The 24,024-nt window shown below is 37.0% G+C and overlaps 2 protein-coding genes across 5 annotated transcripts in view; one reads left to right on the top strand and one right to left on the bottom strand.

The window, feature by feature from the left end:
- The window catches only part of LOC117240024 (band 4.1-like protein 4), a 63,662-nt gene extending 41,343 nt beyond the window's left edge, over positions 1-22,319 (top strand). For 3 of the 4 annotated variants that reach the window (XM_033505868.1, XM_033505869.1, XM_033505867.1), the window contains 12 exons: positions 6,120-6,217; positions 17,086-17,206; positions 17,368-17,455; positions 17,545-17,661; positions 17,773-18,285; positions 18,414-18,628; positions 19,115-19,190; positions 19,333-19,418; positions 20,035-20,205; positions 21,024-21,297; positions 21,794-21,900; positions 22,181-22,319. In XM_033505868.1, coding sequence (XP_033361759.1) covers positions 6,120-6,217; positions 17,086-17,206; positions 17,368-17,455; positions 17,545-17,661; positions 17,773-18,285; positions 18,414-18,628; positions 19,115-19,190; positions 19,333-19,418; positions 20,035-20,205; positions 21,024-21,297; positions 21,794-21,900; positions 22,181-22,217 — 1,903 coding nt within the window. In that variant the 3' untranslated portion in view covers positions 22,218-22,319. The remainder of the gene's footprint in view (positions 1-6,119; positions 6,218-17,085; positions 17,207-17,367; positions 17,456-17,544; positions 17,662-17,772; positions 18,286-18,413; positions 18,629-19,114; positions 19,191-19,332; positions 19,419-20,034; positions 20,206-21,023; positions 21,298-21,793; positions 21,901-22,180) is intronic. The other variant, XM_033505870.1, reaches the window with a different exon arrangement.
- LOC117240026 (signal recognition particle 9 kDa protein) lies at positions 22,113-23,371 on the bottom strand. Its single transcript, XM_033505871.1, has 3 exons — positions 23,065-23,371; positions 22,598-22,666; positions 22,113-22,517 (listed from the first exon to the last, which is right to left on the bottom strand). The coding sequence occupies exons 1-3, from the start codon at positions 23,134-23,136 to the stop codon at positions 22,422-22,424; spliced, it is 237 nt and encodes a 78-aa protein (XP_033361762.1). The 5' UTR covers positions 23,137-23,371; the 3' UTR covers positions 22,113-22,421.
- Positions 23,372-24,024: the final 653 nt, after the last annotated feature.

The following is a 24,024-nucleotide window of genomic DNA, read 5'->3' on the forward strand; positions in this document are numbered from 1 at the left end:
AGATGGAGCGAGTTTTTCAAAGGAAAGATACGATCGTACACGTTCGCGATATGCGTTTTACGGTCCTACCGCTGTTACTTTTGTTGTTCTCGCGAGCAGATGACGAACGTTAAGGACTATTTAGTTTCACAATATCGTGGTATTCGAAGGTGTTAAAACGCGAACTGTGAAAATTTATGTGACTGTTAGCATCGTCGTTCCGCTTGTACGACGAGGCAGAATCGTGGACGTTCCAATTCTATGTCGTAGTTGTCTCGATCTTCTTATAGCTACACGATGGGATACGAATAACGAGGGAAATACGAAGACTGTTGTCGGATAAACGATTTGTGTATAATGGCAGAGTGTTTAGGGAGTGGTTGATGAGAGAGAATTATTCTATCTGCCGACTGTAGTAATGCATTTCTAAGTCCCTTTTATCTCCTTGTTTTATAACGTGTAGTGTGCATTTTTAGAAAATTAATTCCAAAATATTATTGATATTTTCTTTTACATGTAGGCGCTTTTTATCGTCGAGTGGAAAGCATTGAAAGAGATTTTATAATTTTATTCAAATTGCATGTTGATCGTTCTAAGATTCTAGAAATTCCCAACGAGTAAAATATGTAATAGGCGGTCAGGTATCAGTGGATGCGTTAGTTCGAGTTTTGCTAAAACTATGCGAAGTTCGCGAAACGTCTGATAGCCGTTTCGCTGTATCAGTACCGCAGACGAGAGTATTGACCCCTCCGGTGATCGAAACGGAAACACCTCTCTCGTTTCTATCCAACAACTAACTTCGGGTTCTTGACTATAGATTAGCATATTTAGCCCTGAGGCAGCGTATTTCTCGCTGGTCCATAGCAATTAACCATTGATCGATAGATAATAATTACCTACCGAAAATGAAAATTATAAAGAACATTGTTGAATTCGTACAGTAGGCGTTTCTTTTTCTTTTGTTCTCCGCGTCTACCTTTTCTAAACTTTTGTTTCCTATCGTATACCTAGGAAAATAAAGCAAATCGTTATGCTGATTTAGAGTAAGGTAATTCTATACACAAAATAGCTACTCACATAAGATGAGTATAAACAACATGTATAAACATATTTCCGATCTAACCACGATTATGTTTAACACGAAAATGCAACGTTATTTGAATTTTCTCAATAAATCTTAAACGAACTACAAAATCACTTTTAATTTATTCGCAGTTATATAATAAATATTTTGTTAATTTGTTCCTATATCAATGAATATTTTGTTGATTTGTTCAAGAATACCATTATGCGATGCCATTAATCGATGATATCTCCGCGTTGTTTTACGATCGTTTAATCTCACAAAATCTCGTTAGGTGGCTTTTCTTCATCTCGGTAGCGCAGAAACGTTAGAAGGCAACTCGCACCGCTGCCTATCGTTACTAATGTCCGCCCACGATCCTCCAGGAGATCGTAACTTCCTTTTTCTTCGAGTTCCAGAGGCCCTCGACGATGTTTCATTGACGTAGCAATTCCGTGTCTGGCTTCCACCTCGCTCGCTCACGCTCACAGAGGACTGTTTTATATGTCGGTGCGCCATCCGTACATCGATTTACATGGCTGTATTTCGATATTCGCCGGTGCAATTTCTTGTAATTGCAAACGCAATATGGAAATCGATAGTAAACTATTTTTCTCGATTGGCATCTTGGAATGCGCATGCAACTGAATTTACCAGAGTTTTCTCATTGAATAAAAGTACTAAACGAGATGAGGTGTATAGATTCTTGTAAAGATTCTTTTCTGGAATGGGGCGGTTGTTGCGTTATTTTTATTGAATATTCATATTTGACGCATCCATGGACGAAATGGACGAAAAAAGGAAGAAGTTTGCATGAATGAAAAATTCTTTACACCTAGTATTGCCAATCACGCAGGTAATATTATGAATCTATCGTAGAAAATTCTTTCTACCAAGCGAAATACCACCTTTCTATGTTATCATACCTGTGACTAATCCCCGATAAGACGGACGAAACTTTCCCCGTTTTCCCAAAGCTTTCCTCCTCGAGAAAAATTCACAGCTCTGTAGCATGTTCTGATTCACAAATCCTCGGGTCGCCCGTCGGTGTGAAAGCTCCTTAACACGCGGCAAAAATTCCCGGCTGCGTACCCCGATATGATATAACAGGATATAAAATACAGATACAGATTGTGCGACTGGACTGCGTGATATAAAATCGTAGCTCAAGAAGTAGCGCATCCGTTCGTGCAGTGAGGATAAGACATTGTCGTTTCGACGATTCTCCACTTTTATTCGTTCGTGTATGGTCGCGTGCAAATATAAAAAGGCGCGTTGAATATGGGATACGCGACACCCAGACACTCCTCAGCAAGGTGCTTACCTCCGATACGTTGTTCGGTGTAGTCGTGGACTTTCGAAACGATTAAATAGGATAAACGACGAGCTATTTATTTTGGTGAGTCATAAGTTACTGCCCAGCTTATATCGTTTTATCTTAAGTTATATATTAGGTCGTCCAGCAAATCCGTGCCGTTTATTGTTACGCTGTTTATTAAAAGTTTCCGTTTTCAGTACCATTTCTATTTTCTTTAAATAGACGTTTAATTTCTAAATATTCAAAATTTTAGATACATCCTGAACCAATAAACTTCCCATTTCATCTGAAACGTTACGAATTCTGTCTTTGTCGGTCCGGACTTATTAGATTCTAATATATTTGACGAGAAACCACGTGATTGAGAGAAAACCGAATTAACAACGTGGAATACTTATTGCAAGGAATAGAATTTACAGTAGAGATAACGTCAGAGAGAACTGAAACTTTTGCGAAAAGAACGCTGTAACAAATTGCTGGCAGTCAGTTCTCCCTGTACACTTTTCAAGGCACGTATTCGGTGAACTCGTGCTTTCATTTGGAGTCACGAGCGATCATCGATTTTCTGAGAGCGCGAAAACGCGCCGTTTGCCGTGAAATTTAGCGCATGCACCGATAATGCCGACAATTTTCGTTCGACGTCACGCCTGCATGCGATCTGTGGTCGATCGCGAACCTCAAAATTCCAGGGAATTCCAGAATTGCCGGTAACGTTTGAGAATTCCGAGTGCGTCGAAATTATTCGTTCCTGCGTTCGTTCGTGCGTGCGCGCGACCCGCTCCGTGTCGTTATCGCTCACTTTGGCGAGCGTTTCTTGCACGCGCGAACGAATCAGAGGAACGAGCGAACTAAAGTTCCACAAGTAAGAAATGAGGGAATCCACGAAGAAAGACGAGTCGATTAGGTGTTCTCAAAAAGAGATTCGCTCAAAGGGCATAAAATGTATAAAATTTGATTTACTTTCTGCAACCTTTTGTTATTTCTTTACAATCTTTTGCAAAGACTTTCTATTTTATCCGCTAATCAATTAACCCGTTTGCATACGTAGGCATTAACGCTACTTTCTTACTCCTTTTGGTAATTCTAATTGTAATGTATTTTTGCTGTTTTATTACATTGATTATCTTACTTCTGTAAAATATCCTACACTTCTAACAAAAGAAATTCAACGAATAATTCGTTTCAAAGTTGATACGATTAAAGCATACTTGTGTGTTCATGGAACTGACATTTTTGAAGATCGAAGATCGAGCAACGAGTAAAAGAACGTGGAAAGGAATAAAATAAAATGGTTCAAAATGGATGAAAGTAGAAGGCGATATAAATGATAAAAAGAAAGGCATGTAAAGGTGACAATAAAGGATAATTTGTAACGTGTAAAATAGGTTAAGAAGAAAATAGACGATTGGCGAAAAGTTCGTTAACTGTTGTCGAAATGCTTTAAAACCGAATCTCATTTGACGTCGCGTGCGCGCGCGTTTACACTGTATAGTTTACGCGGAAACGTAAAAAGTTAACGTAACCAGGAACGTCTGAAACGCGATGTAAATGGAGGCGGTGCACGAAGAGGTCGGGACTTGAATCGCCTGGTAATTCCTCGAGAGTTCAAGAGTGGTATGGGTGAGACGAAGGAGAGCACGAGAACTTGAGAAACGAGAGGGAAACGCGGCGAAGACGTCTTTATCCGACTTTGAAAAATGAGAAAGCGGCCCGGAAAGCGAATTGACAATTCCTTAATAACGCGAGCAGATTTATAGTCGGCAGGCACTGACGTGGCGTGTTAATAAGCGGTATTCCCCACGATCGGATAACGGTGGCGAAAAGAAAGCAAGAGATGGAGGCAGGAGGTTGCCGAGAAAGGGAGAAAGAGAGAAACGAGAATGAAAGGGAGTAGAGGTTGCATCGGCAGCAAGAAGAAGAGGAAGGAAAACGTGGACCTAGCAGGAAAAAAGAACAAGTATGCGAGAGAAAAAAAAGCAGGAGAGAGAAGGGAGGACGAGGTTAAACGAGGGAGGGACGCGAGGAAGACGAGACAAGAAAGCAGACTGATTGAGGCGATGACTGGAAAAGGAAGAGACGAAGAATTCCTCTAGCGAAAAAGAGGAACTTAATAAATGGGATCTTAATGATTTCAGGATAATATATTAAATTTCTTCTGCAGTCTGTTGAGAGAGAGTACAAACGAGACGAGAGCTATATACGCGTGTATATTTGTGTTTGAGACGAACGATACGCGCGACGAGAATTCGCGGATGGAGAGGCGGGAAAAACGGAAGAGCGATGGTAAATCCTATGGAATTATCCTAAAACGAATTTCGCAGGTAATCCTTGCATCAGCAGACTAAGGGAGGGAAAAGATAAAGCGCAGGAGAATGGAGAAGAAATGGAATATGAAAGAGGGAAATGTCTGTCGGGGATTCGGTCTGGCTTCGAAGGATGTGGAGGATTCACAACCGGTCGGGGAATTATTCATGCGTTAATAAACAGCGTTCGGGGATCGTGTATATCAAGAAAATGAAATAGAAAGGATGTTTATCGCGCGACGAGCCAAGCAAACGGTGCTTTAAGCGAGGATGTCGTTTTCTATAAAAGACACCTATTGCTGGAGCTAAAGAAAAGAGATACTGCTCAAGGATATGAGGAAAGGTTACAACGTTACTATGTTTCTTAAAGAATTGTATTAAACTTTTAAATCAAATATTATTTTGGAATCTAAGAATCAGAAAGATACTTATTCATATTTACCTCAATCGCTTTTCAAAATTCTTCGTGAACTTTTCACACCGTGTCAGCAGGACTTAAATAAAAATATATTGCTGGAGCTCGCTGCTGATAAATCGTGTTTGTAAATAGAACAACGGGAAAACAGTCGGGACGAATGTGAGATATTCTCAATGACAGAACGGGGGGTGAAAGCGATTCTGGTGGATGAGCAAAGAACGAGAAGGCACGAGAGATTGGCAGGTAGAAAATGAAGAAACAGCAAGGGAAAAGAAGAAGCGGAAAAAAAGTGTGCTAGCGAAAAGGAATCTGCTTGCGAGGGAAAACGTGCATACGAGCATGAAAGGGAGAACGCGCGCGAAAGGAAAGAGACGGCAAGTAATATCGGCAGAGAAAGGTCGTGGCAACGGATGGTACAAGCGAGAAAAGAAAAAGAAACTACGAAATCCTTTAACGACGACTTTACAAGAGGAGAAACCGCGAGGGCAACGATGGCAAAATCGAAGTTCACGGCGAGTCGAGCCGCAAGTTGACCCCATCTCGTAACTTTTCCTTTTTTCCCTCCCATTCTTCTTCGTCTTTTTCTCCTTTTTCCACTTTTGCTTCGCTTCTTCTGCTTCGCTTCTTTCGCTTCGTTTCTTTTGCTTCTCTCGTGTGTAAGACGTTTATACGTGTCATACGTCATTAATTATATACGCGACATACATACAGTGGCTGCCAAACGTTTTCTTTATCATATCTTTGAGAGAAGGAAAGATCTATTACCTAGTTTATAAAATATTATCTCGATAAATTGTGTGCAAGAAGAATTGTATAGAAATTTATATTACTACATTATATATTATTATTGTATTATATGGAATATTATATTATCTTCCGAGGTGTATGGTTATATAGTACGTAAAACAATGTTAATATTAAAAATAAAACAGGTGTGTTAAAATTAAATTTTCATCGAAAACTATCGAAGGAAAAGTTTGTCGTCTTGTTCTTGCTTTTTATTCATACGATAAAAATATGTGTTCTTTTTTATTCAAGGTACCAGTTTTTCCTCCAAGTGAAGCAAGATATTCTCCAAGGACGACTTCCTGTGTCGTTCGACCTGGCCGCGGAATTAGGAGCATACGTCGTCCAATGTAAGAATATGACCTTTTTCACATTACTTTCGCAAAGTATATAAATTTTTAATAAATATTATAGTTACTCGTTAGAGGCAGGTTTTGTATGATTTACTACCAAAACTGACAATAGATATAGATATTTTCAACGTATATGAAGTGAATTTTCACTTATGAACCGTGTGTTGCGTCTTAGAAAGTATTACGCAACATACGACAAAGTTCGCAAACATTTTTTTCAGCTGATAACGAATTTTGCTAAGACGACATCGGTGAAAAAGAAAAAAGGTATCCATAAATAATTGAACGAAGATCTTAAAATCCATCAATTTCCGATCACGTAAACTTATGGTGCAACAAAAATATATATGTGCAAGTTATTTCTCCGGAGAAGAATATGAAATAATTAGGTGTGGTTTTTATTTGTTTGTTTCTCGAAAATGTGATGCAAATAGTCGACGTGAACAAATTACGCCACTCGATCACAGGAAATAAAAATGGAGGATCTTATTCTTAAACGATCAAAAATCTGTCTATTTTGCGATTTCACAGTAAGGACAGATTTTTCAAACCGGTAAAGCTATAATTTTCCGAGGGAAATGCATTATGCAAATGTATCACGGAAGCGAACGCGGCAAGTGCAATCAATCAGATGGTTAATGTTCGCTCGATTTCTTTTCACAACGCGGCTTCCGTCAGCCGACTGAGCACGAAGATTATTACCGCTTCTAATGAACGCTATGATTAAAATTGGTAGCTTTAATTAAATCCCGGCGTATTAATCTTCTCAAGGTCAAAGAAAGTTAACTCGTAGATGCAGAAGAATGGGAGGAGTTGGTACTACCGTTGTTGCATTAACATTCAGTTCCAAACGTGTTCGTTGCAAAGCTGGATTAACTATTTTCCCGGCCCGAGTAACGAGACAATTTTTTCAACGAAAAGGAAATCGAACCTATGCTAATTGAACGAAATAATTCAAGAGGGAATCTGTTCCTCCGGCGTAAAGTAGCGACTCTTTCAAAGGAATAGGTTTAAGAATTCAAGGACACTAGCTAACGTTGCACAGTTCTATTTGATCGCAAAAATAAACCGAAAAGCGTGTTAATTAATATTAATTAACGTTGATTATACAACGGTATTTGACATTGTGAAATGCAGTTGTATTCTTAAAAGTGGTTAAATAATTACTTTTGTAACAGAACGTTGAGTTTAGTATCAATAAGCGCAACGAATGCATTTAATCATATTTTCCTCTAAGTAAATTAAAAAAAAAATTTGTAGTAAAGATAACTATTTGTTATTTTCTATTAAGCCAGAGATAATCTTTTTATTCAAAATCTCAACGATAATCTTTTTCAATGGAAAAAATCTAAAAATACGCGTTCAGGGCTTTGTGAATGCTTAACTAAGGACGCAAAGTAATGATTCGTGAAATACCTGTTCCAGCCAGTAAAGTTCTCATAAATTCCTTTGAAAATTTCATTCAAATTTTATCTGCTAGTACATTCGATCTTTTTAGGTATTCTGCCTTGATTTTGTAAATCTGAAGTTTTAGCGATGACTATCCTGACGAAAACAGCGAAGTAATAAGATAAATCTTATTATACCATTCAATTTTTGGTACCTTCTATCAACTCTTAACTAACTGGGGAATTTAGCTTAATTAATATCGTAGCTTTCTTCGTAACTCCACAAATTAATTCCTTCAGAACTATAAGATAATAATCCAATTACAGGGTGCAAGTTCATTGCACGATTTATGGAATTTAATGGTAACGATTCCTATCAAGTATATTTTAACAAAAACGTGAAATATAACGAAACAAATACTAACTATCCTCATAAAATATTTCAAAACAGAGATAAATTACTTTCGCGTGAAATGTACCGATTAATTTTAGTTCGATAATATATTTTATCATTTTCCCTAGAGATTGGTATTTCTTTGGAGATTACTCTAACAGATTTAACAAGGAAATTCCAAGAATTTCAACGAAACCTTTAGAAAAATAGTCTTAAATCAGTTTTGATCCTCGTTAAACACGACACTTCCGTAATTATCGCGAAAAAAAACTGCGCTAATTGAAACCGAGAATCACGTCCAATTAAGGGAAGACAATTCGAAGAAACAGAGCGCTCTTGGCCGGGAACGCGCAAACGTCGAGTCGCAAGCAGGCGTAAAGGAAAATCGCTTAAGCAAGTAATCTTGCCGAGACAATTACCAACGTGAACCACAAATGGCCTCCGAGTGCTCGTTCCTCATTAGAGATGCCACTATAATTCTGAAAATGAGGCGTAACTCCTTTTGTTTCACTGTCAACGACTCGACTTTCCTGGCATCGTCTTCCGGTATGGTTTGCACTGCCCTTGAATCCTGCATGCAAAGAAGAGGTCGTTCAGGTTTTCTCATCTGGAATAACATTATGCAAAAAATAGGCGGAATCGGGTTTGTGTAACCCACGATAACGTTATGCTTGATCTCGTAAGGCTAGTTTCACGCAATTATCGACGATAAACAGACGATAATTATCGAGAAGGTTCTACAGGCACAGGTTTCGAGGATTTTACGATCGCATAAATTTATAATGTAGCAGTTAATGGTTAGATCTAAATTAAACGTGACTTTATGCTTACGGTATTATGCTTAAGGTGATTTTATTTTCTAATATAAAGATGAAAAATAAAGCAAGTTAAGGAAACGCAAAGATTTCCGTTGATATAAAATTATTAATAAAAATTATTCGAATTTTTAATGAGTACGTTTTCAAGTTTTTCAGAAAATTTTTTGAAGAATTTTTTAGTAATTTGAGATTTAATGTTGCGCATCGTTAATTGACAAAGGTTCAAAATAATTAGCTTAATAACTGCTGTTTGGTACCTCATAAATTCCTAGTATTTCGAGTATTAAGTAGTATTGACAGCTTTTGATAAGAGAGAACTTGATTCTAACTATTGTTTTTGCTTTTTCAATTAAATTTCGTTTCCTATTATTTGCACCAAATTTATGCTAACGTTTAATCACCCTGTTTAATTAGCTTGATGCGATTTAAGTACAGTAATTCAATTAACGCATATAATTTCACGTGTAATCAATTTAACTGTAGTATTGTACAGAAGCATGTTCCAATCGGAAACGGTAAGGAAAAAGGAGCAAAATTCATTTATCGAAATTATTTTACTGCATTGATAAAAAATTATTTGTTTACAATTTCACTCGCATGACTTTTTATTTAAATTTGACACATAACTAAAATAGATTTATATAACAATAACCTACTTATTAACATGCATCGGTTCAAAAAAGTTCACTGTAAAAATGTCCTGGAATTGCTGCTCAATTTCTATCGATTTTTCACTATTGCTTTTAATCCAAAGTTCTTTTTATTAAAACACGAAATACCTGGAAGAAACTGAGTAACTCGAATCATTCATCATGTAACCTAATACGCTTTCAAATGAAGAATCGTTGCACTATTCTCTCTATCCCCATCTTTCTTCACCGTGTTACCGCTTGGAAGCGAGTCGTGCCCGATAAGATTTTACGCGACGGCAATCTGCGTTCCCTATGGTCGAAGTAGACAAAACACGAAGAGAACGATGAAACGTGTGCAATTTTTATCGCGATAACGCCGCCTTGGTTCCGAGCCGTCAACATTGCAAGACAAGGATAGCGTCGGTGGAAATTTAACGGGGCAACGCCTAACGCTCGGGCACGCTTATTTCCGAGAGAGTCTAAACAAAATTGCATGGTAGGTGCTACATTATGCACCCACGCGGCACAAAGCCGTCACGTCGAAATTACACTTCACCATCGTTTCTTTTTCATCGCCTTTCCGGTGAACAGGCAACGCGCAACACCGCTCCATCGAATCTTTTTGGAGAACCGCATTCACCCGCTCGGAATCACGAAACATACTTTTCTCTATTTTCTATGAACTTTTCACGCTGATAAACGTGCAAATTACGACTAGCTTTAAGTTAAGTCGACATTTCCAATCAGCATCTATCTTTCTGCGGATTTTGCACGAAAGATAAACGCTGATTGTCTGCGACATGTGTCTGGGGACAATCGTCTGTCGGTGTAGACTTAGCTTTGCACGTCTTGAATCGAAAGACAATTGCGAATCGTGCTGAGAGAATTTGAAATTCACTGATCGTCGAATATATTTTGAAAGAATCTTCGTTCGAAATGAACAAAATTGATCTCCACAGATTTTATTTACTTTGCATAATACAATCTACCTTTTATTTAAATTTTCACTAAATCCGTACTTAAAGGAAGCTATATTTTCTTAATTTAAGTGGAATGCTATATATCGTAATCGAAGAGTCAAAAGAAAAAATAATATGCACATTTGAATATATTTTTCACCTTTAAATGGAATCCCAAGGAAAGCATCATGAAATAGAAAAGTACGAAGGAGTATCCTCATTTTTACTTCACAGTCTGAAATCAAGAGGCTGTACCGGAGCACTTTTGTCGATGGTAAACACGGCGATGTGAAAAATCACCACGTTTTCGCCCGTTTTCACTCATGTTAATCGCGAACCCGTTGCAAAACCTGAATTAATCCTGCACTCTTGCAGGCAAATATCTAACATGAAAACTATATTTCATTTCTTTGGTGTCACTAAATTTCTGATTGTTTACATTTAACTTGAGTTACATATCATATTATTTAACAAATATTAAATATCTTACAAAATTATACGCCGTGACAAAAATTTTGATAGTAAATGTAATTAATTAAACAATTCAAACGTTTGTCGAAAGTAACAGATGGAGAGAACGTTTCGAAAAAAGTTCTGGAATCTTTTGTCCTCCGAGTACAGAGTACAGATAAAGTATCCAGCAAAGACATGGTTCAACGAAAGTGGTGTTAAAAAATTGACAGAACGTTTGAACGGCAAGTAATTTCAATATCGCCGGTGAAAAGAGACGGCCATGTAAAAACGAGTTAAGCTTTCCTAAAGTGCTTCTAACTTTCCACCCTTTGCAGATACTCGTTTCTATTTCGAAATACTTCCGTTCAAATATAGATAGAATGGAGAAAGTAATCGATCTTCGTGAAAGATTTTACTCCTTTCCTGTATCTTTGAGTCGAAGTTTTCGTTTGCACAATAACGTGTGATATACTTTAGGTATATTAAGGAAAATGACGAGAAGAACAAAAATGCCAGGAGAAAATGATATCGTGTAAAGTTAATACTCAAAAGAAATACTAAAAACTGAAAAATAAGTTAACGGTTGAAGATTTCGAAACATCGACCCGTTCTCGTCTAACGTACGCGATGGAAAGACGACGACGCTGCCAAGAGCCGACCAGAAGAAAGCTCCAGGTCCACGCGTTAGTTATCTGCTGCTGAGATTCAAAGTCATGCAAATAGAGAAAGGGTAGATACAGTGGAAGAAGAAAAGAGAACGAGAGAAAAAGATACGGTCGTGTTTGCGTCTCATCGCCGTCAAAAGGGACGAAATGAATGCCCTTTCTTCTTGTTCAGTCTCTCTGCCTGTTGACAACGAAACGCGGAACGGACGAGGAAGGCGTGAAGCTGGCGAGAGAGAGAAAAATGGACATGGCACGCGTTTTGCTTCGCGAAATGGAGATAAACTTCTCTGAATGCGACTGCGGTTCGCCACGGATGAGATCACCGCGCGACGATGGATTGCAACATCTTGAGCAACAGAATTTTACGTGTTCGACTTTCCTGCTTGCCTTTCTTTCCGCGCTTCTCCACGCGAGACGCGCTCTTTCCTTCGATACTACCGAACCCAGAAGTCTTCGTTTCGGAACGTGATTCGTCTACCAGAGATCTTGCGATTGCGATTTGCGTAATACTAAAAATACTAGTCACTGTCTGTTTCTTTTACCGCGGTAAAAGAGCTATCTCAAAGTAGCTTCTTAACTGTCCAATAGAAATTCAAGATTTTAATATCCTTTTTATTTTATCTTAATTTTAATCCTTCTTTGTTCCTTCTCTTTGCCTCGGCAATCGTAAAGGTTAAACTAATAAGCTGCTGTAACGCTGAACATAAATGAACGTCACGTGTGTTGGATGATAAGCAAATATTAGGTGTTTGGAATGGCGTAAAGAGATAGAGTAAGTACGTATATAGGGAAGATACGTGGTAGAATACATATTGATTTTGAGTTTGTTAGTTTTAAATACTACAGTACAACCGAGGATCCTTCAATTAACTAGTCATTGACAGAGAATCAACTGGCAAAGAACGAAGAGTAAACAGGAAGAATACAAAGCAGAGAATATACAACAAACAACAAGTTAACGTTGAAAAATTAAGCAAAAGTCGAGAAATTTTTTAAAGTCAAGGCGCGAATGAAATATTTTCAGTGAGAACGATATTAGCGAATTTCATAATCAAAGCTCGTCTGAATGGAATTGTTTTGTGAAATTCATATTTTCACGTCTATACGTGGAAAATCATCTTTCAAATTTATTCATATGACTTATTCATCGCATCTATTTAATCAAACCCTTGATATTGCACGGTGTTCTTGAAAAATTCCACATTTTCCTTGGTTTATGCGGCTGGCAGCAATTAAAGAAACCTTTTTCTCCCATGAATACAAAAGAAAAAGAAGGGACGAGAGCGAAACTTGGCCGTTATATAGCGTACGCAATTACGCGCTTGTTCAGCGTCGGGAAGTAATTTTACGAGGAAGACAGTTTAACGACGAATATTAATCAACTCGCCAACCAGGATAGTCACTCGTACATGATTTTTATCTCTTTCTCGTTCCAGCGTCTCCCCTGAAAATGCACCACTCTTTGGTAACGCGTTTTTCTTTCGAGCAATGAATCTGATTCGTCCAGCGACGAACCCTTTTACGCTCAGCTTCCGCAAATATTGGAGTTACTCTGGAAATAAGTAGACCCGGTCGTCGTTTTACGAATGGGAGATAGTGCTTGCGCCAGCGAAAAGCGTTGTCCAACTCCACGGAGATCTCAAACAAGATAGCCAAGGAGCTTTGAGCTTACAATGCCATTACAACGGCGACGAAAACACCTTTAGGCGTTTCTTTCGTTTTTTTTTTTCCGGAGCCTCACTGGGGTGAATTCCATTATTGTCACGCGTATTTCTTCCTGCACTGTCGAGCTCCCTTCACTCGGACGGGATGAATTCATTTTTAGAGCGCTGTTTCGCTTCGTAAATTAATTTATACTCCCACTGTCGCTCCGCGGCTCCTTCCGTTCTTCGAACATGAAGAAAAATTCTCGAGAATGCCTCACTGAAACACGGACAATGGAATCCTATTTGAAAACTTAATTGTTTCGTACGTTTAACCTGCTATCGTTGCTTCCCGTCGTCTCTTAATGATGCGTACCTTCATATAGATGAATACCACTCAATGAAATTACTATTTTAAGCGATTTTTATTCCAAAGTGAATATTGAATCGACTAAGTTTTCAATCAGAGCTAATTTTAGTATGCGACTTGAACTTTTATATCTTTTTGTATAAAAAATATCGTTACGTAACTGAATATATAACTTTTGATCGAAACATTTTTAGTAAACGAAAACACCATTGAAGTAATTGCGTTGACAGAAGAAATTCGAGTAGCTCACTTCACTTCTGTAATTGGAAATGCGAAAGGAAATAGCATAAAGGGCCTTGGAAATTATTGGTCAAGCGGATAGAAATCAAAGATGTACAAAGGACGGTCAGTGAAATGTAACTTGAAAGGATTTCCGTATCTTTTTATAAAATATAATTTCAATTTCGTAGATCAAAAGGGTGATTTCTTGCTTACGATGTACCAAATTACTTTGGAACAAGCTTGTGCTCCTCCCAAGAATAAAATCTCAAATAACTAGAATTATTAATAAAAGCTGATATAAAAGTTACCTGACAAATAATAACCAGAAATAAAAATTTTTAATATTTGTTTATAAATGTTGAGGTTATTCGGTGTGTAAACAAAGAAAACACGTGGATAAATTGTAAGGTAGAAAATATATTTAAATAGAAGTGTAATAAGTAAAAATACAATTTGAGCTGGTCCAGATCCGCACGCTAGCTGTGTTACCTAATAACTGAAAAACCCCGAAGCCAACGTCGCCTGTCTACTGTTTATGGCCTGACTTCGTCGCAGTCTTTTGTCTACGCGCTGTCGATGGCTTCAGTGCTTGAGAAAACTAAGAAAGACCAGATGTAGAGTTTTCTTAGAAGTGGTAACCACTTCAACAATAAATATTATAAATATTTGTGTTAAAATGGCAATGCATTGTTCCTTGTAAGAAACCTTTTAGCAACATTTTAATAACTGGGTAGTTGAAAAGAAATTTGTTTCGTATTTTATCGACTATGACTCAGCAGCATGATACGACTTTCGTTCTAAGCAATTTATTTTATGGAACTCACGGTATTCGTGAAGTCATTCGATCGGTATTGCCATCAGGATACTATGAATGATCAATTAACCATATCGGTAAACATTTTGTCTTGTTTATTTTTTCAATTACAAAATATTCGTTTTTACATCTTTTATTTTTGCATTTATTGAAAAACTTCACATTTAATAAATGAAAAATAACTGAAAAGTAATACTTACAGATTTAACAACTTCAAAAAAGGAAATTTATAGTTAGCTACTAATCGACAAGTCGACATATAAATTACCGTATATTCCCTTACGTCGTTCTAAGTCTAATTAAATTTTCTTTTTAATTTCAACGAACTTGGACTTCTCCTTCGCCTTCTAAACCGAACTAACAAGCTGCACAACTAATATTCGCAACTTTCAACAACTTTCAATACCAAGAAGGATTGCTCCTCGTTCCATTCAATACACCTCGTTCCCCTTCGATCACCAATTTCCATCGATCAACGATCAAATCGTTGTCTCGTTAAATGTAAAGGTAGAATCCAAAGGTTTTAATTACGAGCGACGACTTTTATCGATCGAGTCGCATTCCTCGGCTCCACTCACTACTTCTTTCCTCACGTACGAGACAGTTCTTCTTCCATAATCGTCCACATGGTCGAACATCTCCGCATACCATTTTCATCATCGAACAAATTCCTCTTCATTTAGGCAAAACTTCTGGGACCCTGGTAACGCGTTTTGCGGCTTGATTCCGATCGTTTCGTAGTCTACGACCGGCGGTCTCGTAATTACATGACCGAATGAACATACAAGAAATCGACGACGACAAGGTGCAGGAATTCTGTTCTGTATGGTAGGCGAAGGACCGGAGAGAGACCAAACCAGCGAGAAAATAAAGTGCCCCTCGTGCTGGTCTCAGCCGATATTCATCAAAGTCAGTGATTCAATTAAGCGACTAGGATGATTTCTGGAGGGCATTTCCGTGCTGCAGCCTATAGCAACTGACGGTGACAGGTTTCGAAGAAGCAGAACTTGGAGATAGGACGAAAGTAGCGAAATTCCGACGAGCTGAAATTCCTTTATGTAAATTAGATTTATGCGATTAGTTGCGTAGACATTGAAATCTTAGTTTTACACAACGCGACCAAGTGAATTTAATTGGTTCTGTTGTTGGGACCCTTTTAAGCATTTTTGCATTTGGAATTTACACATTACGATGGAAAGTAGCAGCAAATATTGGAGCAGATTGCGATCGTTCAGTCAACAGCATATGTCACTTGGTTCGTGAAAGTTTGAAAAGTAGCAAAAAGTAAAAAATTCACAAAATAATAACGATAAAATAAAAGATACTTTTCTTTTATATTTTAATAATGACTAATTTTAATGATGTATATTATAATACGAGCAATAATATCTATAGTTGTGACATTTTATAGAAACTAATATTATACGTAAGTGGCATTACGTTCGAATAATTTCTCTGTTGCAATTTGCATGCGATGTTGTGCCGTAATGTATCAGGTTCTATTGGAATAAAATGGATTATCTATCGTTTCCTTACAAAACAAGAGAAGCTTTTAGGACAACTTAATATATTAAGTTTTAAACTGGTGCATCAAAACGGAATTTGTTATACAATTAAATTGAATACCTCGTATATCATGATAAACTAGGTGCATGAAAGACAAAAGGAACGAGGACAGCGGCTAGACAATGGTAAATCAGAAATATAGATCTCAAATTTCAAACAAGCTTGAGTAGCACAGTCACTTAGATAGGATTCGTTTCCTATGTTATCGAAAAAATAATTACATGTGTCTAACTATTTGAATATCGTAATCACAAAATGTTTAATTTTCTAACTTGCACCTTTTTTTATCTCCAATAAAATGCACAAATTATCTCCCTATATATTTATCTCCAATAAAATTCAACAAATTGTACCACATTTAATTTTTGCTCGCATTGCACGATATTCTAAGAAAAATGCAACAGCAACTTTAAGGCATAATTTCTCTTACTTGCATGCATTTAGATCGTGCAGGGTAAGAAACTAAAGAGAAAGAGGAAAAAGAAGGGTGGACTAGGCGCAACTTGTGCGTACGTAGATTGCAGGATGAGAGTGCTATCATACTTTTTTTTCCTAGCGTAGATAATGCGTGTAAGCATCCGGTTGACGGAATGCGTGTTACTGGACGATTTGCTTAATGCTTTGAAAATAAATCGTGAACGTGTTCCACGTGTGTACGTCTTGCATGCTCGATGAACTCGTGTGTCCGTATAAAGAAAATATATGGAATTACGTAATGAGAAAACATTAAATATTTGTAACCTGTTACGTGTACAATGTACAACATATACCAGGGAGTCATCAATTTTTAGAGTATAATTGCACGTTTTTTTTTATGAAGAAAAGTTTATACATATTGTTTTCCCGGATAAACTAATTTAAGATTTCAGAAATAAGCGATATACTCCCAGAGACATTATTTCTTGAATTAAAATAACATTGAATTAATATGATTGTTTCAGCGGAACTCGGAGACTACGATCCAAGGCGACATTCTGTGGGCTACGTTACTGAATTTCGGTTTTTAGCGAACCAAACTACGGAATTGGAAAATCGTATAGTGGAACTTCATAAAACTCTCGTGTATGTCTTACATTTACATTACATTCCTTAACACAAGCATCTGTAAAGAAGATACCCGCTTTCATTTGTTTTACATATAGTATAGAAAGTAAAGTGATAGATTTCACAATACACGCAATTAATAATGAAGGTAATTTAAAGGTAATGACCTTCTTTTCCAGAGGACAATTACCCTCTGCCGCGGAGCTGAATTATTTGGACAAGGTGAAATGGCTGGAAATGTACGGGGTTGATTTGCATCCCGTTTTGGTAGGTACTTGTTGTATAAACGAACAAAAGTTACCGATGCCTTAACGAAACACGATAATGTGTAGAAAACCCGTAATCTCGATTCGCAGGGCGAAGATAGCGTGGAGTATTTTTTGGGTCTGACACCGAGCGGGATAATTCTACTACGTAACAAGTCCAAAGTGGGAAATTACTATTGGCCTCGAATCAATAAGATCTATTATAAGGTAGGTAAACGTCATTTCTCGAAACATTATTCACTCATATGTTTCACATATAAAAATTGCTACTATAATTAGCATTAAAATACATAAAAATCATCCTATTACTTCTTTCAGGGTAGATATTTCATGCTAAGAGTCAGCGAAAAGAATTCTGAGGAAAGAACGCACGGTTTCGAGTCACCGTCAAAAGGTGCCTGTAGACATCTATGGAAGTGTTGTTTGGAGCACCAAGCATTCTTCCGGTTGATGGCCACCGGTCCACCACCTTTGAGTCCTTACTCTCGTTTCCGCTCGTACAGTCCTCCGTCTAGCTCTGAGAAGCACACAGTGATTAGACGGAATCCACCGCCGATTTTCCAGAGAACACCTAGTCGTAGGGCACAGCGACGCGTGGTCGAAGGCCAAGAAATGGTCGGCCCGTTCGTGGAAACACCCGCGACAGTGAATTCGAATCCGAGCAGCAATTCGGTCGGGGGAAACGTTCTGTGCAATACTCAAAATGCGAGACAAGTGAATAATTCAAGTCCTAGGAGTACCAGGAGCGCGCCGTGGACTCAGAGCCAACCTCGTGGTCTTTACACTTCGTCTAGTCCTCGGTCGGTCCGCTCTGCGGGAACGGCACCGGCAGTACGTTCTTCACATCTGTTATTTCTTATTAACTCGATTATATTTTATAATTTTTCGTATTGTGTAGCAGAAATGAGTTGAATTTCAATATTCTTAGCGTTAATGCTATATCGTTATTCACTTTTTAGCTCTTGAGCAGACTCCAACGACGGAGTAGCTCTGTAGAGAGCCAAAGTTCAGGAGACAGTCATAGTCGCGGTGGTCATCGTAGAAGAAGTCATAGTCATAGTCATCGAAGACATAGTCGTCACTCTGATTGCGAATCCGAGCTATCGAGAGGTTCGGATACAAGATCGGGCCATCGCAAGCACCGTAGGAAGCACAGAAGTTCCCGATCATCTAGGTACCATTTTCTTGTATTTATTTATGCTCACCGTTGTCAACGATTAGACATTAATCGAAAGAAACAACTCAACTGCGTTGATCAGCATCGTTACATTTGTTATCGTGCATTGAGACAATTAGAATTCTAAGATATACGTCTAAATTCTAAGATATACGTTAGTTAGCCTAATTGGTAATTAATCGGCATAATAAAGGCCCCTTAGACAGTGATGTGAAAACGAAATATCTTGATAGAACATCTTATGCAAGTTCATCGACCGTGAGGACGGGAAGGAAACCCTTGTACTCATTATATTCTCACGGTAGGGTACGTAGAGCATATAAAGGTGATAATTATTTTAATGACGACGCGCCTGGGAAGTATGTCTTTAATGTAAAATCACAAGTGGAACGAGCCAACTTAGTTTATCACAAAACATTTTATACTATGCACGAATATTTTGGAATTAAAAGATTTTACATATGCGTGCGTAAATCTTTTTAGACACGAATTGGTAGATTCCGAACCGCAATGGAAAGAAGCACAGAAGCGGAAAGGCGAAGGGGTTCAACGGGCTGTTGTAAGTTCGAATAAGATGTTGAATATTATTTCTTTTATTCGATATTCAGCGATGCTTTCGTCTTCTCTATTTCGTACAGTTTCTCGTGCGTTTTCCTTCTTTTATCGTAAATGTAAACTGATTAAAATGAATATTTTAATAGGTGAGCCACACGGAACCAAGAAGAAGGCATAGAAGTAGACACCGGAGTCCTTCTCAAAAGCAACCATTGCCAGACGAACTTAGAAAGTACGTTTTTTTTATGAAATTGTAACAATACTGAAATAATCATTTATCAAATAGATGTTTCCTTTCTCATCTTTTTATGCTGTTTGTTCGGTAAAAATAAAGATAAGAGAGAACACGTAGAAGAATTGTTTGATTTGGAGGGGTAAGTATAATATTAAGTATAAACTTTTTGTAATATTATTTTGTATAAAATTTTCAATATTATTTTATTGTGTTTATAGCGATATATAGTTAAATTAGTTAAAGTTAGATATTAAATGCATGAAAACCAAATGATCCAAAGTGAATTTTATCTACCTCGTCATCTCCAATACAAATGTAATTTATCTAATTTCAAATGTACATATTTAATGTTAAAATTGCACAAATACTTTGTATTATATTTCTCCCTCCAAATGAAACAACTATATCTCGTGTACATATAAACCGAACAATCTTAGTATTACCATGTAACATATGTATACTAATCTAATTACTTCTGGTGTGAATGAAATTGAATTATTTATACCAAACAATTTGCACAATGATTTATGCAAGGAAGTTTCTGTAAAAATAATGAATTTCCTTGAGTAACACGACATAATGTAAAACAATGAAACAATGGCTGATTTTGCAGACACTTGGAGTTTGGGCTAGTCGATACTTCCGGAATGACTGAACAGCAACGACGAGAGATACCATATACGGTGGTTCAATCGCAATCATCCGTACAACAATGTACGTCTAGCAATGTGCTACAGTCTAGCAATTCTCGATTGGATGACGCAGACTCATCGTCCCTACCTAGGTACGATGATCTCAAGATGGCCTGCAACATCCAGAGTCATCCTCCGCAACTGGAGGATGAGACGGGATCCGTAGTCATTGTTTGAAATTTTTCCCATTGCATGCGGTGTTTCTTTTTTTTTTTTTTTTTGTTTAATTTATTAAGAGCATGTACGTGATCTATTTTAAGCATGCCCCCTATTATTTATTTAAAGCATGATAGGTCCTTAATAAATCGATGAGATTAACAGCTTGTCGCACCTGTTTATTTATTTCCTGGCTGGCACCTATACTGATGCTTTTCGCTATACCATGAAAGCACATTGCTGTCCCATAAAAATACGTTCTAAAAACAATTGTAGCATTTGTACGTGTGTGTTTTCTTTTGAAATGTTTTGTGTATTTTCTATGTAATGGTATAATGCATCGTGTTAATCGTTAATTAATTGTGATCGGTATATGGGAGTGTTGAAGTTCTGGTAGATAATCATTGTCAACGATCCAGATCGAAATTTTCATCATGCCAGTCGACTCGATTCCCTGAACCCCTCTTTAGGTAGCCAGTAACGTTATTCTCTCCTTAAACACTTATAGACTTTTAAATACATTGGCGTACGTATGTAAGTGATCGACGAATGGAGAAATTGTTAAGTAAAACTTAGTGTTGTAATGTGAATAAAAATATGTATCGTTAGGGAATGCAATATGGCTCGTAGTATGTATTAACCATGTTATGAACGTTTGATAAACTAAAATATGCATCGATGTCGTTGGTGTCCGATCAGGGCTGTGCTTAAATTTTGCCGTGATATCGCAAGATTGTCAAGGAATCACTTTCAGAACGATCGGACCCGTTGGCAAAAGAAACAGAAGAATGATACAACATAGTCGCGACGGAAGTTATAATTTGCCGCCGACCAGGCCGAGTCCAGTCGAGACAAAATACTACGATGGTAGTAGGAGCGAGTGCAATATGAGGAAGGACTTTTATTATACTCGTAACAACAGAATATTAATAGGAAGTAATGTGGACAGTGGGCTCGGGGAAAGTACACCGCAGGAATTTTCAAGTTGCTGCTCAAGTTCCGCCGACAGCGCTAAACCTAATCGGGTAGTACGTATTTTTTCGCTTGTTCGTTTATGACGTCAATTTTTCGTTTATCAATTTTGGTTTCGAGTGAAACTCATTATTTTCTTTACTTCCGCTTTCTACACGTAATTATACTTCACTATGTTATTGCTTGAACAAAATATTACTAGAAAATAATGGGTAACACTTTTGCTTCAAGTAGTTTAAGCTTTTTGCTTTTAAGAAAGAAAGAAGGATTACTATAATCTTAAATGACAGATAAATTGTCTTTATTAAGATTGTGCACTTATTGTACGAAAATCTTTTAGATGCACTGAACGCTTTTTACAAATACATGTGGTTAAGGCTTGCTATTTCCTTCTCTGCTAGCCACAGTATTTTGTTACATCATTTTTCTTCTCTTTGAATCATAATGCGATAAGAAAAATCGATTCAATGAAATACTGTTGGTAAAATGTAGTGTGTTGTATCGTACAATCTTCTGCATAGTAAATTAGTAAAATAGTTTTGTTTGGTATAGCCGCAAATGCAATTAGGGGGAGAGGTACGCTATGAACTGTCTCCAAATCAAGAAATCTACCCTCCTGTTGATACTACTCTGGATGCTGTTCTTCAGCCCATTATATCGTAAGTGCTTCTTTTCATTGCTTCGTGCTTCCCTTTTACAATAATATCTAGTAAAAAATTAAAATTAAGTTCGGCTTTATTAATAACTAATGCACTACATGCTGCTGTTACACATATGCACACAGTTACACTTTCCGAGAAGTATTGGTATTTTCAAGTAAATTTTAGTATACCATATTTTTGTACCTTAAAATGGTTTTTATTTGGAACAATTATTTTTAAATAAATTTATTTCTACATAAATTTATACCACGATACATTTTATTTTATACTGTTTCAGAACTTTAACAAGGAGACAACGGAACTGCCCGAAATGAGCATGAAGCTTTAAATAAAGACAAAATAGACATTTATGCACATATTGTATATTTAAGAAAGTTTTATACCTCATTCAAATTAAATATCTATAATCCCATCAATCACTGAATCTTATGAAATGGAACAACGTAAACAATGAATTAAATGCGCAGCACTTTTATTCCTTGATTAAAAAAGTGTCCCTAATCTCATCTAGTCCTTATTTAGCTCTCTTTAGATGCCATGTGCCTCATTAGGTTTCCTATAAATTTTTCCATCTTCTTTAAATCTTGTGCTATCTCTGTTTTATATTGTAGACACTATGGAAGAAAATTATAAATGTATTATTTAAGTAGATTTTTAAGACTTACAAGGTAAGTTGTATAAGGATAAAGCTTACCGTTCTGTTATCTGTAAGTTTTAGATATAGAACACCTTTATTATGGCAATATTTCATTGTATACCGAGCCTAAAATGACAAAATAATAAATTATAGACTTCATGATTATTGAACTATTTATAAATGTGATCTGCCTTTATAAACTTTATTTATTTCACCTGTAATCTAGTATTAAAATAAATAAATATTTTGCACAGAATACATTTGTATTATTCATATACCAATTAATACAGTGAAAATTCACGTTCTAAAAATTTTACAGTTGTATATGATATATTTTTTAGTTAAAAAATTTGTTTAAGTAGAGTTTAGTTTTCAATATGACATGTCATGTCATACTTATCTCAATTACGATTTATAACCTATGTTTTATAACCTATACCTTATGTTATTAACTAGAATACATTTCAATATATATTTTATGAATAAAAAATGTATAAATGAACATTAATTTAATTAAAACACACCTTCATTGGGTCTTGAAGATATAACCTCTCAGCACCTTTTTCAAATTCTTCCCACGAACTTAAATACGTCATCTTTATTTGTAACAAAGCAAGGATTATATAGACAAAATTATACTACGTTAATAATTCTATTAGAAATAAAAATTTGTATTCAACACATTGCCAGAAAGGACACTGATTTTAAGAAAGGCAAAATGTGAGGAAAACATAAACAGCTGTCTTGTTGGAACTGAAATTCTGGAATGATTAACGTGAAAAAGCTGTTTTCGTGACTGTCCCTGAAGTTAGTGTATCGCCCTTGCTTGCCGACGCGCCGCGCTGCGGCCGCGAACGAGGTACATAATAGACGTAACCACGGTCACATAGAGCTGCTGAACCATAGACAATATATAAGTGTAGACAGATCACCTTATGGATTTTCGTGGTTTAACGTGATTGCCATATCGGATCTTCATATGTCAAAGTATCGTCTACGATATTTATATCAAACGTAACGGCGTAACTCTTTAGTGTAATAAACTGTTAATCGCAGTGTTATACCACATCAATCACCCCTATTATCCCAAAAGAAATAATCGAAATCGATCTGTTCGAGGTGTCGATTCTTATAATCTTAACGGGAATTTACGACCCCCGTTAACGCGCTTCCTCGCGATCGCGTCTCCCCGCGACTGGTCGAAAGTATACCCCATCACACATTTAAAAAAATCGCAGAAAAACATAGACTTAGAAGAGTATGGCAGAGTCATAGAACACCTGACGACAAACGCAAGCTAAATAACGCAACTAGGAATCTAACCGAAATCATTAAAAACTATAAAAATGACTGTTTCCAAAAATATCTTGCCCATCTGTCTCCCACAGCTGGCTCCAACTATTCACTATGGAAGGCTTCCAGGAAACTCTCGCGTCCCCCGCAAATAATCCCTCCAATTCGCTGTCCGTAATGTGAATGGGCGT

The sequence above is a fragment of the Bombus vosnesenskii genome, unplaced genomic scaffold (assembly GCF_011952255.1).
Source record: "Bombus vosnesenskii isolate JDL3184/JDL3185 unplaced genomic scaffold, Bvos_JDL3184-5_v1.1 scf7180000014535, whole genome shotgun sequence".
In the NCBI taxonomy this organism is placed as follows: Eukaryota; Metazoa; Arthropoda; class Insecta; order Hymenoptera; family Apidae; genus Bombus; species Bombus vosnesenskii.

What these genes read in the sequence shown, in the direction of transcription:
- LOC117240026 (XM_033505871.1), bottom strand. Translation starts at nt 23,136, where the DNA reads ATGACGTATTTAAGTTCGTGGGAAGAATTTGAAAAAGGTGCTGAGAGG. An exon ending in ATCTTCAAGACCCAATGAAG is followed by an intron (nt 22,667 to 23,064) that starts GTGTGTTTTAAT and finishes TTGTCATTTTAG; the next exon opens with GCTCGGTATACAATGAAATA. An exon ending in AACTTACAGATAACAGAACG is followed by an intron (nt 22,518 to 22,597) that starts GTAAGCTTTATC and finishes TTTCTTCCATAG; the next exon opens with TGTCTACAATATAAAACAGA.